At 37.8% G+C, this 12,677-nt stretch overlaps 2 protein-coding genes across 12 annotated transcripts in view; one reads left to right on the forward strand and one right to left on the reverse strand.

Annotated features, from left to right (window-relative positions):
• CACNB2 (calcium voltage-gated channel auxiliary subunit beta 2) overlaps nt 1-3,637 on the forward strand; it is a 395,023-nt gene extending 391,386 nt beyond the window's left edge. For all 9 annotated transcript variants that reach the window (XM_020966891.2, XM_020966894.2, XM_020966893.2 and 6 more), the window contains one exon: nt 68-3,637. In XM_020966891.2, the coding sequence (XP_020822550.1) occupies nt 68-559 (492 nt within the window). In that variant the 3' untranslated portion in view covers nt 560-3,637. The remainder of the gene's footprint in view (nt 1-67) is intronic.
• Nucleotides 3,638-7,104: 3,467 nt separating this feature from the next.
• NSUN6 (NOP2/Sun RNA methyltransferase 6) overlaps nt 7,105-12,677 on the reverse strand; it is a 36,456-nt gene continuing 30,883 nt past the window's right edge. For 2 of the 3 annotated variants that reach the window (XM_020966902.2, XM_020966901.2), the window contains exons 10-11: nt 9,983-10,108; nt 7,105-7,844 (exon numbers count right to left, since the gene is read on the reverse strand). In XM_020966902.2, the coding sequence (XP_020822561.1) occupies nt 7,632-7,844; nt 9,983-10,108 (339 nt within the window). In that variant the 3' untranslated portion in view covers nt 7,105-7,631. Of the gene's footprint in view, nt 7,845-9,982; nt 10,109-10,429; nt 10,650-12,677 lie in introns of all 3 variants that reach the window. The other variant, XR_002320714.2, reaches the window with a different exon arrangement.

Genomic DNA, 12,677 nt, shown 5'->3' on the forward strand with positions numbered 1-12,677 from the left:
CCCAGAATTCATGCTCTTACTATTTTTACCTTGACTAACCTCTACATATTCTTCTGATCCTACCTAGGGTTCTCAAGACCAGAGGAATGACTATTCTGCTCCCACCCGCTCTGCTTCCCAAGCTGAAGAGGAGCCCTGTCTGGAGCCTGTCAGGAAATCTCAACACCGTTCCTCCTCTTCAGCACAGCACCACAACCATCGTGGTGGCCTGGGCCGAGGTCTCTCCAGGCAAGAGACGTTTGACTCGGAAACCCAAGACAGTCGAGACTCGGCCTATGTTGAGCCAAAGGAAGATTACTCCCATGAGCATGGAGACCACTGTGTCCCTCACCGGGATCACAACCACAGGGATGAGATGCACGGGAACAGTGACCACAGACACCGAGACTCTCGGCACCGGTCTAGGGAAGCTGACCGAGAGCAGGACCACAATGAATACCACAAGCAGCGCAGCCGACACAAATCAAAAGATCGATACTGTGACAAGGATGGAGAAGTGATATCCAGAAAACGGAATGAGGCTGGGGAGTGGAACAGGGATATTTATATCCGACAGTAACTTGAGCCTTTGAGGCATTTTTTTGTTTGTTTCTTGGAAGTCTTGTAAAACAGCCACTCTCCCCAACCGCCTCCCCACCAAAAAAAACCCTCACAAAATATTTTGGTTCTCCATCACAAATCAAATGGTTTTTCTCCGTCTTGTACAGTTTCTATTGCTGTTGCTTGCAGAGCAATAGCATGAGATAGAATATTCACCTACTTTTTTATTATTTTTGAAAGTGCTATATTGACTCACCTGGTACAGTTGCAGGCTTCTGGTGTTGTACTTGACTTTTACAAAGCTGTTTTTGGTAGCTGCCCCTTGAACAATATCTGTTGCCATCTTCAGGTGGTGTTAGTGTTTTAAACAAACTAGAGTTGATGTGTAATAATCTCCTGTGTATTCAGCAAGCCAGAGTCAGCCTACACAACAAACAAAATTGTATTTTCTCCCAATTTGCATATTCATTTAAGGACCACTACCTGTTGCTTGTACCTCTGGTTGACTAAATTTGGGGGACAGATTCAGCCTTGCCTTACACAAAGGGGATCATAAAGTGAGAATCTATTTTCTATGTACTGGTACTGTGTACTGTATATACAGTTTGTAAATGTTATTTCTGTAAACACCTTCTTATTATATCAGTTTGATCACACTATTTTAAGAGTCGTAATGCCAAGTCAGCAGATTTGCTTTTGAATTACAGGGACTGGAAATACCCTCAATTCAGGAAATTTGTAACAACATTCAGTCTTGAAACTTTTCCCTCTGTAATAGAAAGTCTCCTGTACATAATGTAAATATGTGTGATTGCTTGAGATAAAGAAAGGTTTAATTCAAGAATGCCATACCATCCTTACAAGCTTGTCACTTTGACCATAAGGTATGGTAAAGGTACCAAACTCTAGAAATTATTCTAGTCCATAGGATTCACACTGATTGTAACAAACACATTCTTAGTAGTTAGTGTCTGTTAGAGTCATAGCACTGGAGCATATGAGCCAGAAATCTTTGCATGCAGGGGTATGTGTATGTTTGTGTCTGTGTGTGTGTGTAACAGAGAGAGTGTTTGCATATATGTGTGTGTGTGTGTGTATGTGTCTATGTTACAGTGAGTGTGAAAGGGTGACATGAATCTGAATGCAAAAAAAAAAGAGTCTGTTGAAGAAAAAATAGAGACTGACACTTAAAATTCTGCCCAATTGGATTTCTCTTTTGTTGTGCTCTACATTACTTTATTAATCCAATGTGCAGTCAGGGAATTTGAGGAAGTTTGCTGCCAAAGGTAAATGGGGAAAGCATAATCTGCTGGCTCTTTTTGTGAGACTCCCAGAGAGTAAACACAGGTACTTGTTACTGTGAGTGTTTCACTGGAAATGGTACAATCTTTGTGTTTTATAGTACTTGTTTTAGGAAGAAAAGTTTACACAGCTTGTGGAATTATTTGGTGGGAAAATAAATTTTTGTAGTTTCTCCCACTTCATTTCTACACTTGCCGATTACTCCCATCAATTCCTGTCATCCACTGCTCCTACTCCTTCCCTTCCCTCCCATATCTTTCCAAATCAAGCAATCCTGGTGTTTGTCAGAAACCTAGAAAGTGATTCTTGTCACCAAAGTCTCTGCTATTTAGCATTAACCAGGTCCAAATGAGGTGACCTGAGCCACTAGTAAAACGTGGGGATACTTTTCTTCACTAGACATCTGCTTTGAAGAATGCCTAGAAGATACTATCTCCTGCCTTTAGTTATTCTGCTGTAAATGACTGAAAATGTTGCTAATAGTTTTAAGACAAATATAGATGTCTATAAATGCATATGATATCCAGACATCATTGGATGGGTAATGTTATTATTAGGTGTCTGAGTTTTTAGCACTTGAAGTTTATTCTGAAAAAACAATGGATATAATGGCCTGACTTCAAATAATGTACATTTGTCAAAAAAATAATATGAGATTCCATTTTTTCAAATGCCCTTGTTTATTCCCATCTCTAGCCAGTAGTTTTAATCTTTTAAATTAAAATTTATCATGAATTTGGCTTTCTTCCCTCTCATAACCACACTTCCCTACCATGAAGGGGGGGAAAAAAGCATACTTCGAGATGAACTTACCAAAGCAAGTGGAGTGCTTTATCAACCCATTCCTGAATTTTTTTCCCCTTCAGTATGAAACACTTTTGTATATAATGTAGGTAAATGATGCTCAGTAATTAGATCTCTTACACTGTTAAAACAGATTTATTTATTGTACCGTACCAACAGTGGCTATAATGGACATGTTGAAATCTTGTTGCATCAGTGAGAACTTCATTCCAATGACCTTGCTTTAAAAAATGTTTTAGCTAAAATAGACAGCTATATGATACTCATCCCTACTCTTCCAACATATCATGTTGGCCAGCTTGCTGGCTTTGAATCATTTATATTCTTAAAATGTGACTAATATTCCAGACTGTCTACATCAGTTCATTCCCCCCTTCCTTAGCTCTATGGGATTCCATCTTATTTATCTTAAGGCTATTTTTTTTTTTACATTTCTCACACCTTTAGATAAAGTTTCAGTTCCATTTCAAGTCCTATTTATGGATTCTTTTGTGGGGTTGCAAATCTTTGAGCCGTTATACATGAAAAATTATCCAGTGGGCATAAACGTAAACAAAGTGGCAAAGTTACAAAGTGTGACCCCTAGTATGATGAGATTTTTATCAGTTTGTGGAATATAAAGATGGAGTCTTTTCACATGAGTGCTTTTGTCATTGACATACTCAGTTGCAGCATCATGGTTTGGGTAGTCAATCTTGAGAAATGCTGGAAATAGTTTACTGTGTTCTTGTCCTTTTCATTTCCATTCTTCCTTTCTATGCTCCTTCTCCACTGCTGATTTCATTTATTGTTGCAAAAAGGTGCTGCTAAACATAGGGACTAGTTTTAGACATACTGTACTTTGGGATGTCACCACCCTTTTGACATGGTTTGCTATGCATTCCTGTTGAGAGACATTCACTTGTCAGCAGCTACCCAGAACTGTTCTTCAATAATCCTGGTTTAAAATTATCCATATGAAACAAAATAAAGAGCTGGCTTCTGCACTGTTTATTAGTAGCAGCAGTATTAATTGGTTTCAGAACTAATTATTTTAGCAGAAAATGCATTGTGTCTACTACTATTTCTGTTACTGTACTATCAATTTGTGTTTTTATCTTCCTTTGGAAGAGCTCAAAGGATTTGGAATGATAGAAATCCAAAATTCACTCTCTTCTTTCCATGACATGAGTCCAATCATGAGGTTGTTCAAGAGGCATATTTCAGGAGGAACATTTCAAATTTCACCTAAACAAGGTAAGTGACTTGCTAAAAAAAAAAATGTCAACAGTTCTGACAGATGGGAATTAACTCTTCAGCAGTATTTTGTTTCTCTTCATTTTGTTTTTTTAATTCTGTCTCTGTGATAAAATTCACGATCAGGATGAAAAAAATTTTTTAAATTTCATTATAAAATATTTTTAAATAAGCCATCTTGATAAATTATACTCTCCATTCATGCTATCTTCTTTCATCTGATAATACAAGTTAGCTGAGGATTATCACTTTTATTCCCATTGAACTGTTGATCAAGTAAAATGAAGTTATATTGCACTGACAGATTTTTTTTTCCCCCTGCTAAGCTATAATCTTCCATTTATTTTCATTCTAACACTTATTTAAACTAACATGTGGTTTAGGGTTTGGGAAAAAAATATAAAACATATTTGTTGTTAATCTCAATGCACGTCAGTTTTGCAGACTATCTCCAGTCAACTATGCATATAAATTCTAGTGAATTTATAGACAAATTGTGCAAATACAAATTATACTTACTCTATCAGCCTACAAATTGTTCCTTGAAGCTCTATTTTCACATTTCTCAAGATATTTATTTTCTTCTCTTATGGGCTATTTATCTTCATAGTTTGTACTGGTCTTGTTTTATTTTTACCTTGCCTCTTAAGTTTGAGGTTGTTTGAGCATTTTTAAACTTTTATTTCAGTTTGTTCTTAGGCTTTAGTAAGGGAGCGAAACCCACTGCAAACTTCCTTTTCTGTCCCAGGAAAAGTGACTTTTAACAATATCTTTTGAATTTTCTGTCTCATTTTGCACACCTTTTTCTTGCCAAAAGTGTTCATGTATTTATCATTACCAAAATACACACAAAATACACAAAAAAAACCACAACTCCCTCTACCCCCCCACAAAGTGCAAATGTGCTATTCGGATACATATTTTTTCCTCCAACATAAATTACTTGAGGCTTTGCCAAAGACAGGGATACTAGCCATGGAAATTTTAAAATATGGACAGAGATTGAACTATCAGTTGTTTAAATAATGCATTAACCCTCTCAGTTCTACATCTAGGGGAAGCATGCTAAGTCTTAGAAATGGAAATAAGTTCTAAAAGGAGTGTCATTTATTATACTGAATGATTTTAAAAGACAGAATTAGTGTTTCATCTCCTATGTGCCCAGTACTGCAAAGAAAACGAGAACTAAAGTAAATCTAGGTCTGTGGCCACTTAGTACCCTTTTCCTACCATCTGGCAATATTTCATACGTATTAACTTAATTATCACTACACACTTAACAAGCCACTGTCAAGGCAGTTTACTACTTATTAATCTTCTGTATCTCCCTCAACAGGTGTATAGGACCATGAAGTCCATAAGCCAGTATTTATTTATACAGAACTCAGTGAGAGAGACAACTGACAAAATGCTCAGCTATGCCCCATAGAGGAAAGCAGTTTCTGCCCTAACAGATGATGCAGATTCCTAATGCTCTTCTAATGCCTAACACAAACACTATGAATATGCAGACTGTTTTCCTGAGTTTCTTGCTCACATTTAAGGTTAGTAAAAGGAAAAATGTAGTCATTACAATGGATGTATAATCTTGTTGACATTGGTATTTCCACCAAAGATGGGCAGCTAGACGACATCCGATAGAGCCCTGGGCATGGATAATATCAAGAAAACCTGAGTTCAAATCTGGCCTCAGACACTAGCTGTGTGACTCTGGGCAAGTTAACTTGTGTCTGCCTCTACTGTAAACTGTAACTATAAAATAAGGATAATAATAGCACCTGCCTTCCAGAGCTGTTGAGAGGAGCAAATGAGCTATCCGTAAAGTGCTTACTTACCACAGTGCCTGGCATACGGCAGGTGCTTAATAAGTCCTTGCTTCCTTCCTTCCAAGATGCAGAATGTAACCCATTTAAGCCTACTCATTCTGGGCAACTCTCTTCCATTCAGTCCGATGATTTCACCAAAAGGCACCCCCCCAAAATGCTAGGGGAAGGGGAGGTCTACTTCCAATTTCCTTGGCATCATGAGGTTATCAATGGAGCATGCTACTAATAGAGCAGAGTCTGACCTTTGGTTATCCTTCACTCCCCCTACATAACCAACTCATCTTTTTTGATCATACATTTCTATCTAACTCACCCTTTTTTAATGCTTTCTTGGTAATGTGTTGCAGCCTGTCTGTACCCACTATGTGCCTCTAGACCGCCTTTTAGGTGATCATCAACTCTGATTCTTTGGAGTTCTTCAATTCACAGCCACACATCATCAGAAGAATATTGGTATTAAAAAGATGGAGCTTGTTTTAGGGAGAAGCTTCAGAGTCACTGAAAGAACTTTGCAATTTCCCTAAAACAAGCCAGGCTGTCCTCCTCTTTATTCCATTTTGGGCCTAACTCACTGTCTGGTTTCAGTGTTTAGTTCTATATGTTGTCCGGTCACTTGGATGTAGTCTGGACAAGAAGTATCTTTCATGTGCTTGTGTTTTCCTGTGTGGCTAGTTAGATCAGACTCCTCAGAATAATTATTACTCTCGTTTAGGACAATCTGCAATGTGCCAAGACTTGATATAGTCAGAACATCATCTGCAAATATAGGAGCATCTGAAAGACTTCACCATCTATAGGGAATCCCTTCTCAACTTGGATTCTGCATGGACCTACTAACAGTGGTAACACCTCTGGCAGGCCTGTGTCTCCCTAAAGCAGCATAAATCACAAAATTTTTTGGTAGACTGTGTCATGAAGCCTCTAAAATATTTAAATGAACTTAAACAAGATATATTCTATCACATGGCAGAAGAGTAATTGTGTCATAATGAAAAAACGACATTAATTCACAAAGAAACACAAAACTGTAACCTGAAAAACCTGTTAGTTCCCTAGTAGTTAAAAATCTTCAGAAACGACTAACTGTAGCTAGGTGATACAGTGGATAGCATGCCCAGCCTGGAGTCTGGAAGAGTCATCTTCCTGAGTTCAAATCTGGTCTTAGACACGTACTAATTGTATGACCTTGGGCAAATCACTTTACACTGTTTGCCATAGCTCCTTATGTGTAAAATGAGCTGGAGAAGAAAATGGCAAACTATTCCCAGTATCTTTGCCAAAAAAACCCTAAACAGTGTCACAAAGAGTTGGATGCAACTGAAAAACGACTGAACAAGAAAAATTACAGCATATTTAACACAAATGAAAAGTAACATAATCAAATCATTTAGAAGTGTTCCAGAAATACTATTAACTTTATTTCAGTTAGAAGAGATAAGATTTACCAAGTAACAGCTGAAAAAAGTGAATAAAACACAGAAAAACGTGAATTTCTGATACATTGATAGTACTAAAGAAATTGTGAACAGAAAATATTTTTAATGTAACCAAGTGATTTAAATATTAAATATGCACTTAAAAGGGAAATCTGTAGAAAATATAATCTGACATTTACTATATCACATTCCTTATGAACAAAAACAGACCAACAAAGAAGATATTTTCATACATCTGAAGGTATCTTCTTTGTAGTCTCAAACATTATAAGTTAAAATGAATTCTTCATAAACATAATCTCACTCTACCCCTTTGACTTCTTTAACCTGTCACTCTTGATTCTTAAAAGAAAAACTGGCACATTTTCCTGCTTCCATAGCAACCACAGCAACCATGTTATCAGTCTGCTGGCCTGACAACACTGCAGCAATAATATTTTTATGCAGCAAACACTTGGTGGAATTTTGACTTCTGAAAGTTCTTTTCCTAAAAGCTTTCACGTTTCACAAATTTCGCAATAAAAAACCCTATACAGTCCTTATTTGCTAACCAAATCATGTCTTCTCTCCTGGCATCTCTAATGGAGGTTATGTCAGTATCCTTTAATGGTATAATGGATGGATCAAATCGCTGCAGCTGCTTCAGCTGGTCAACTGATAGGCCAGCTCCTACCATTCCTTCTCCTCCAATATGTGGTTCCTGTTTGTAGAAAGTCATCAAGAACTATTACAACAGTCATGTTTCTTATTTCTTTGTAACTGATACATGCATATGTTAACTCACATTACTTAATTACATTAAGTTACATCAACTTAAAAGGCTAAACGATGACATTAACCAGAACATTTCTTCTAATTACAATATAAGCTCATATTGTCATTTACATAGTGCTTTGTAGTTTACAAAGTGCTTAAACAAGCATAGTGAAGTCCCTTTATTTTGGAGGTATCGTTTTTGTATTTTCCAGGGCAGCAAACTGGAACAAGAACAGTAGTCAGAAGTAGCAGGACCTACTCTCCCTTATATATTTGCCATAAGACATAACATTTCATCTATCAGAATCTCAAAGAGCAATGGTATAATAATTTCTAAGGAATATTATGACAAATTTAAAAGTGCTTTTCTCTGATCTACAGCACCTGGGTATTAAGAAAACATCAAAACGGTTTTTATGTCTCAGGAAAACAAAAAACTTATGGAAAAAAAATGTTATCACTTAAGACAACATCTAGCTGGTAAAAAAAGATTACATAACCCTGAGAGAGCTATCTTTGATGCTGTTACTGCAAATTCTTAGCCCAAAAATCACTGCTTCATGTCACAACATGAAAACAATATGCAAAACACAAACATCTGATTCTTACAATGCCAATATGGGTGTGTTCATAAAAGACATTCCTGAAAAAGTAGTTTACTTGATGCTAACTGGAAGAATAATACATTAATCACTTTTTAGTTAGAAAGCACTTAAGAGATTATTTCATCAGTATAATGACAGCCTGAGACCAGATGATCTCTAAGGTCTCCAAAATTCTGCCTCTATGATTTCATCACATTCTTTCCTATGAGGCAGGTAGTATATAAGAGGTGTTGTCCCTGTGGACAGTACCTGAGGATGAACATGGAGTTGAGAGACAGGAAGCAATTTACCCAAAGCAAAACAATAAGTAACAAGTGGAGCTAGGGCTTATGGCTCCAGTCCAACGCACTTTCCACTATAACAACTACAGAAAATGCCACTCGTATATAAAAAATATTTCGGAGATTCCCTATTAAATTACTCTAAAGATGTGCTAACTCTGCTTAAACTTGTTTATTATCAGAGGCTGCTGGTGGTGCAGTAGATAAAGCTCTGGACCTAGAGTCAGGAAGAATGAAGTTCAAACATGGCCTCAGACACTTACTAGCTGTGAGCCTGGGCAAGTCACTTAACCTTGTTTGTCTCAGTTTTTCTCCAAAGCAAAATGAGGATGATAACAGTACCTACATCTAAGGGTACTTATGAGCACCAAAAGAGACACTATTTGTAGAGCACTCTGCACAGCTCCTGGCCCCTATAAGCTGCTACAGAAATGTTTATTCCCTTCCTTTCTTCATTCTATGTGGTCGCACATAAGGAACAGAAGTGAATTTGTAATATTTAATGTGTTAGGAATAATAAGAGTTTTCTTCCAGGATCAAGCTTAACCCCAAATATCACCAGGTGCAAATGTAATCATGAAAGTTATCAGATTAAAACTGTCCTATAGAACATAGACTGTTCTAGGTTCAATCAAGTGCAAGTTTTGTAAAAGTGTATATATAATGAGCTACAAAAAATTTAGACTTCTCAACCATTTTCCCCCCTTGGCTAGTGTCATACACTACAAAGTGTCATATACTTCTATGTCATACAACTATAAAGTCTGGTCAGCTTTGAAATGACAAGAGGAAGACTGGGCACCATGTTCTCCCATGAGGAACAAAGCATTTTATAGAGAAGGGCAAAAAAGAACCCCCCAAAACAAAAAACTTCTCAGAAAATATTCAAGGCATCGAGTAATAAGAATAGTTACAACTATAATAATCAATCTCAGAGCCCATAACAGAAATACAGCTTGTCTCTGTGACTTTCACTAGAATGGCCCAGGCTAACAAAAACAGTAACAAAAACATCCTGAAAACATAATCCTCCCTCCCTGTAACTCAATTCTCTATGAACTGGGTTTCCCTGGTTGCAATTAGGGAAACCCCTGTACAGCCTACCGTAGGTTCTGTTAAGCTGTACAGAGAAAACTCTTCTCTCCTAGGTATGTCGAGCTAGCAGATACTTAAGAGAAACTGAAGCTCCCCCTTACCTGAGGCAGAAGCTGGAGACAAGGAAAAGCCCTGAGAGCCCAAGCAACCTGTTCTTCATTTTCTGCCAGTGTGACTGTGCACGTGCTGTAGACCAGCACACCCCCCAGCTTTAGCAGCTGAACTGCCTAGAGGACAGAGTCATGTGAAGAAATCAATACTTTTTAATACCTAGTCTGAATAAAATACTTACCAAAATCAAGTTTTAGGTAACTGGAACAGGTTAACAGGAATTAAAAGTTGAGCTTCCAGGTAAAAGTATGAAGGGGTTGGTGAAAGGTTTGAGGCACAGAGCGACAGACAGCCTTTTTTTGACTTGATGGGTATTAGAGCCCAATCTCAATCTCTCTCCTCATCCCCATCCTGCCCCACCCAAAAGCTCACACATTTAAATTAGATTATTGTCCACCTGAAGATATAATCAATCATTAAATAATCAGTATATTTACCACAATGATTTTCTCCATCCTCTCTACAAAGCAGTTTCATTCTAATCAGGCTGGAGGGAGGTAAATTTTCGTGCAAGTATCCAAGTTCCCAGTGTTTCCTACAATATGCCTGAGAAGGGGCAGTCCACTTAACACCAGCAAAAGCCTCAAGTTCATACCAAACCAAATGATGATCGAGAAATCCAATGAGACACTCCATTAAGTCACTTCTACTGCAGAACTGCACAAAAGATCAGTGAGAAGTTCAAGGGCAGTAAGAAAGTATTCCCCTCCCCAGCAGTCCCAGCACAAGTAGAGAGCACCAGGGACACATGAAGCCTGCAAGGCTAGGAGTGCAGAGGCAGTTAAGAGCAGAGAGCTTTCTTAAGTAATCAGAAGCCCCCCAGAATGAAGATCAGGGAAGCACAAGGCAGTAGCCAGCATGCAGCAGAAGCACTTAGTCTAGGATACCTCAGACCCAGGTACTCTTGGGTCCCTAGCACCTTGTCCCGAGACACCTGCCAGGTAAAGCCCTGAAGATGCAGTGCTCTGAGGTTCAAAGACATGGTGAGGGAAGAACGGGTTAGTACAAGCACCCATGTGACCTAGGGTTAACCGCCCTCCCTAAAAGTACATCACGGGACAGGGCCTAAAGCTGGAGATGAGTAAATTAAAGGAAACACTGACAGCACCAAAAATTACTGCAAATCTAAAGATCCTCCAAAGAAGGAGATAGTCACTCTGCAACAACTACAAGTACGGACCCAAAGGAAAAACTGCTTTTCCATGTGGACTACATGAATATCTAGGAAAAAAATGAAGCAAAATATAAAAAAAGAAATAAAAGCTCTGGAAGGAAAAGAAACAGCTTAGAAGAAAAATCGACAAACATGACCCAAGCAACAAACTCTCTGAAAACTGTAACGGACCAAACAAAAATCAATGATTCCATGAGACAGCAAGGATTTGTAGAACAAAATCAAATGATTGGGAAATGTAAGCTATCTGATATGGACTATTTAGTTTCCAGCCTGCGAGCACTCATGGTTGGAACCTTTAACCCCATTTACTAAGGAACATGGACTGAGCTGATTGGTGGCAACATTGTTTGGAATACACATTTCCCAAACCACAATTTCTTCCTTCAGTAATTCCTCTATTACCTACAAAGTGCCACTTTCAACTAAAGATTGCTTTCAGCAGCTACAGAAGTGATGGGAGGACAGGAATCCAGCAATGATTTGCAAATGAGTATGAAACACGTGTTTATGTTTTAAGATGTCCTTTCCTTTCCCACTTAAGGTTTGAAGAATCTTGGTACTAGGGAAAATGCTATAATCTCATCTCAATTCATAAAGTTTATGGCGCAGAGGGAAACCAAACAAGATAAATGATAAGCAACTGGGAAGATATAATAAATAAGATATCAGCTCTGTCTCTACCATAGTGGCAATCATCTGTGTGCTCTTTATTGTAATCATTCATCTTCACAAGGACAAAATGTATTTAAATAAACCTTTCTAGAGAAGAGTGGCTGCCATTTCAAAGCCAAAGAGGAGAAAGAGATATGGAAGATGTACAGACAAGACAGGATTGTAGAAGAAAAATTTTCTTCTTAATTTTCTCTTCAAAATGGAGAGAAGAAAAGATGAAAGAGGAGAAAACACAAATAACAAAAGTAGTTACTAATACTTTTGAGTAATTCTAGCTTAAGAAAAACAAAGCCACAAACAAAACAAAACTGGACAGTACCCTTTAGGGCACAGGAGCTGTACAGTAAATTGAATGAATACAAAAACTTCTCCTCTAAAGGATTAATTTCCCTGCCATATTAAACAGAGTATAGACAGTGACTTTGTCGTGTATGGTGAGCATATTTAACTTTTTCTGGATGACTCAAGCCCACCATGATCATCTTTAGGGACACTGATATAAGTCTAACTTAGGGAGGACTATTTATTCTTATGATAAATGGCTCCTGACTGTCATGTTTTTATAGCTGTTCTGTCTTCTCCTTCACCGTGTAACTCCTCTTGCTCTTACGTAACTAAGAAATCACCAATCTTGTTAAATCAGTCCTTATTTTGTACACAATTCCGTGTCAATAAACTGTACAAGGTCCTCAAGACAGCACCATACCTTATCTAAGAAGTAAAGCTTTGTGGTAATACTTTCCTCATTGCTCATAGCTTTTTGCAACTTTCTGGTTCTCAGCTGTACATTATTCAATCTTCAATTGAAAACTAGACAAATGATCCACCCACTACAA

The sequence above is a fragment of the Phascolarctos cinereus genome, unplaced genomic scaffold (genome assembly GCF_003287225.1).
Source record: "Phascolarctos cinereus isolate Bilbo 61053 unplaced genomic scaffold, phaCin_HiC Scaffold_1;HRSCAF=81, whole genome shotgun sequence".
Taxonomy (NCBI): domain Eukaryota; kingdom Metazoa; phylum Chordata; class Mammalia; order Diprotodontia; family Phascolarctidae; genus Phascolarctos; species Phascolarctos cinereus.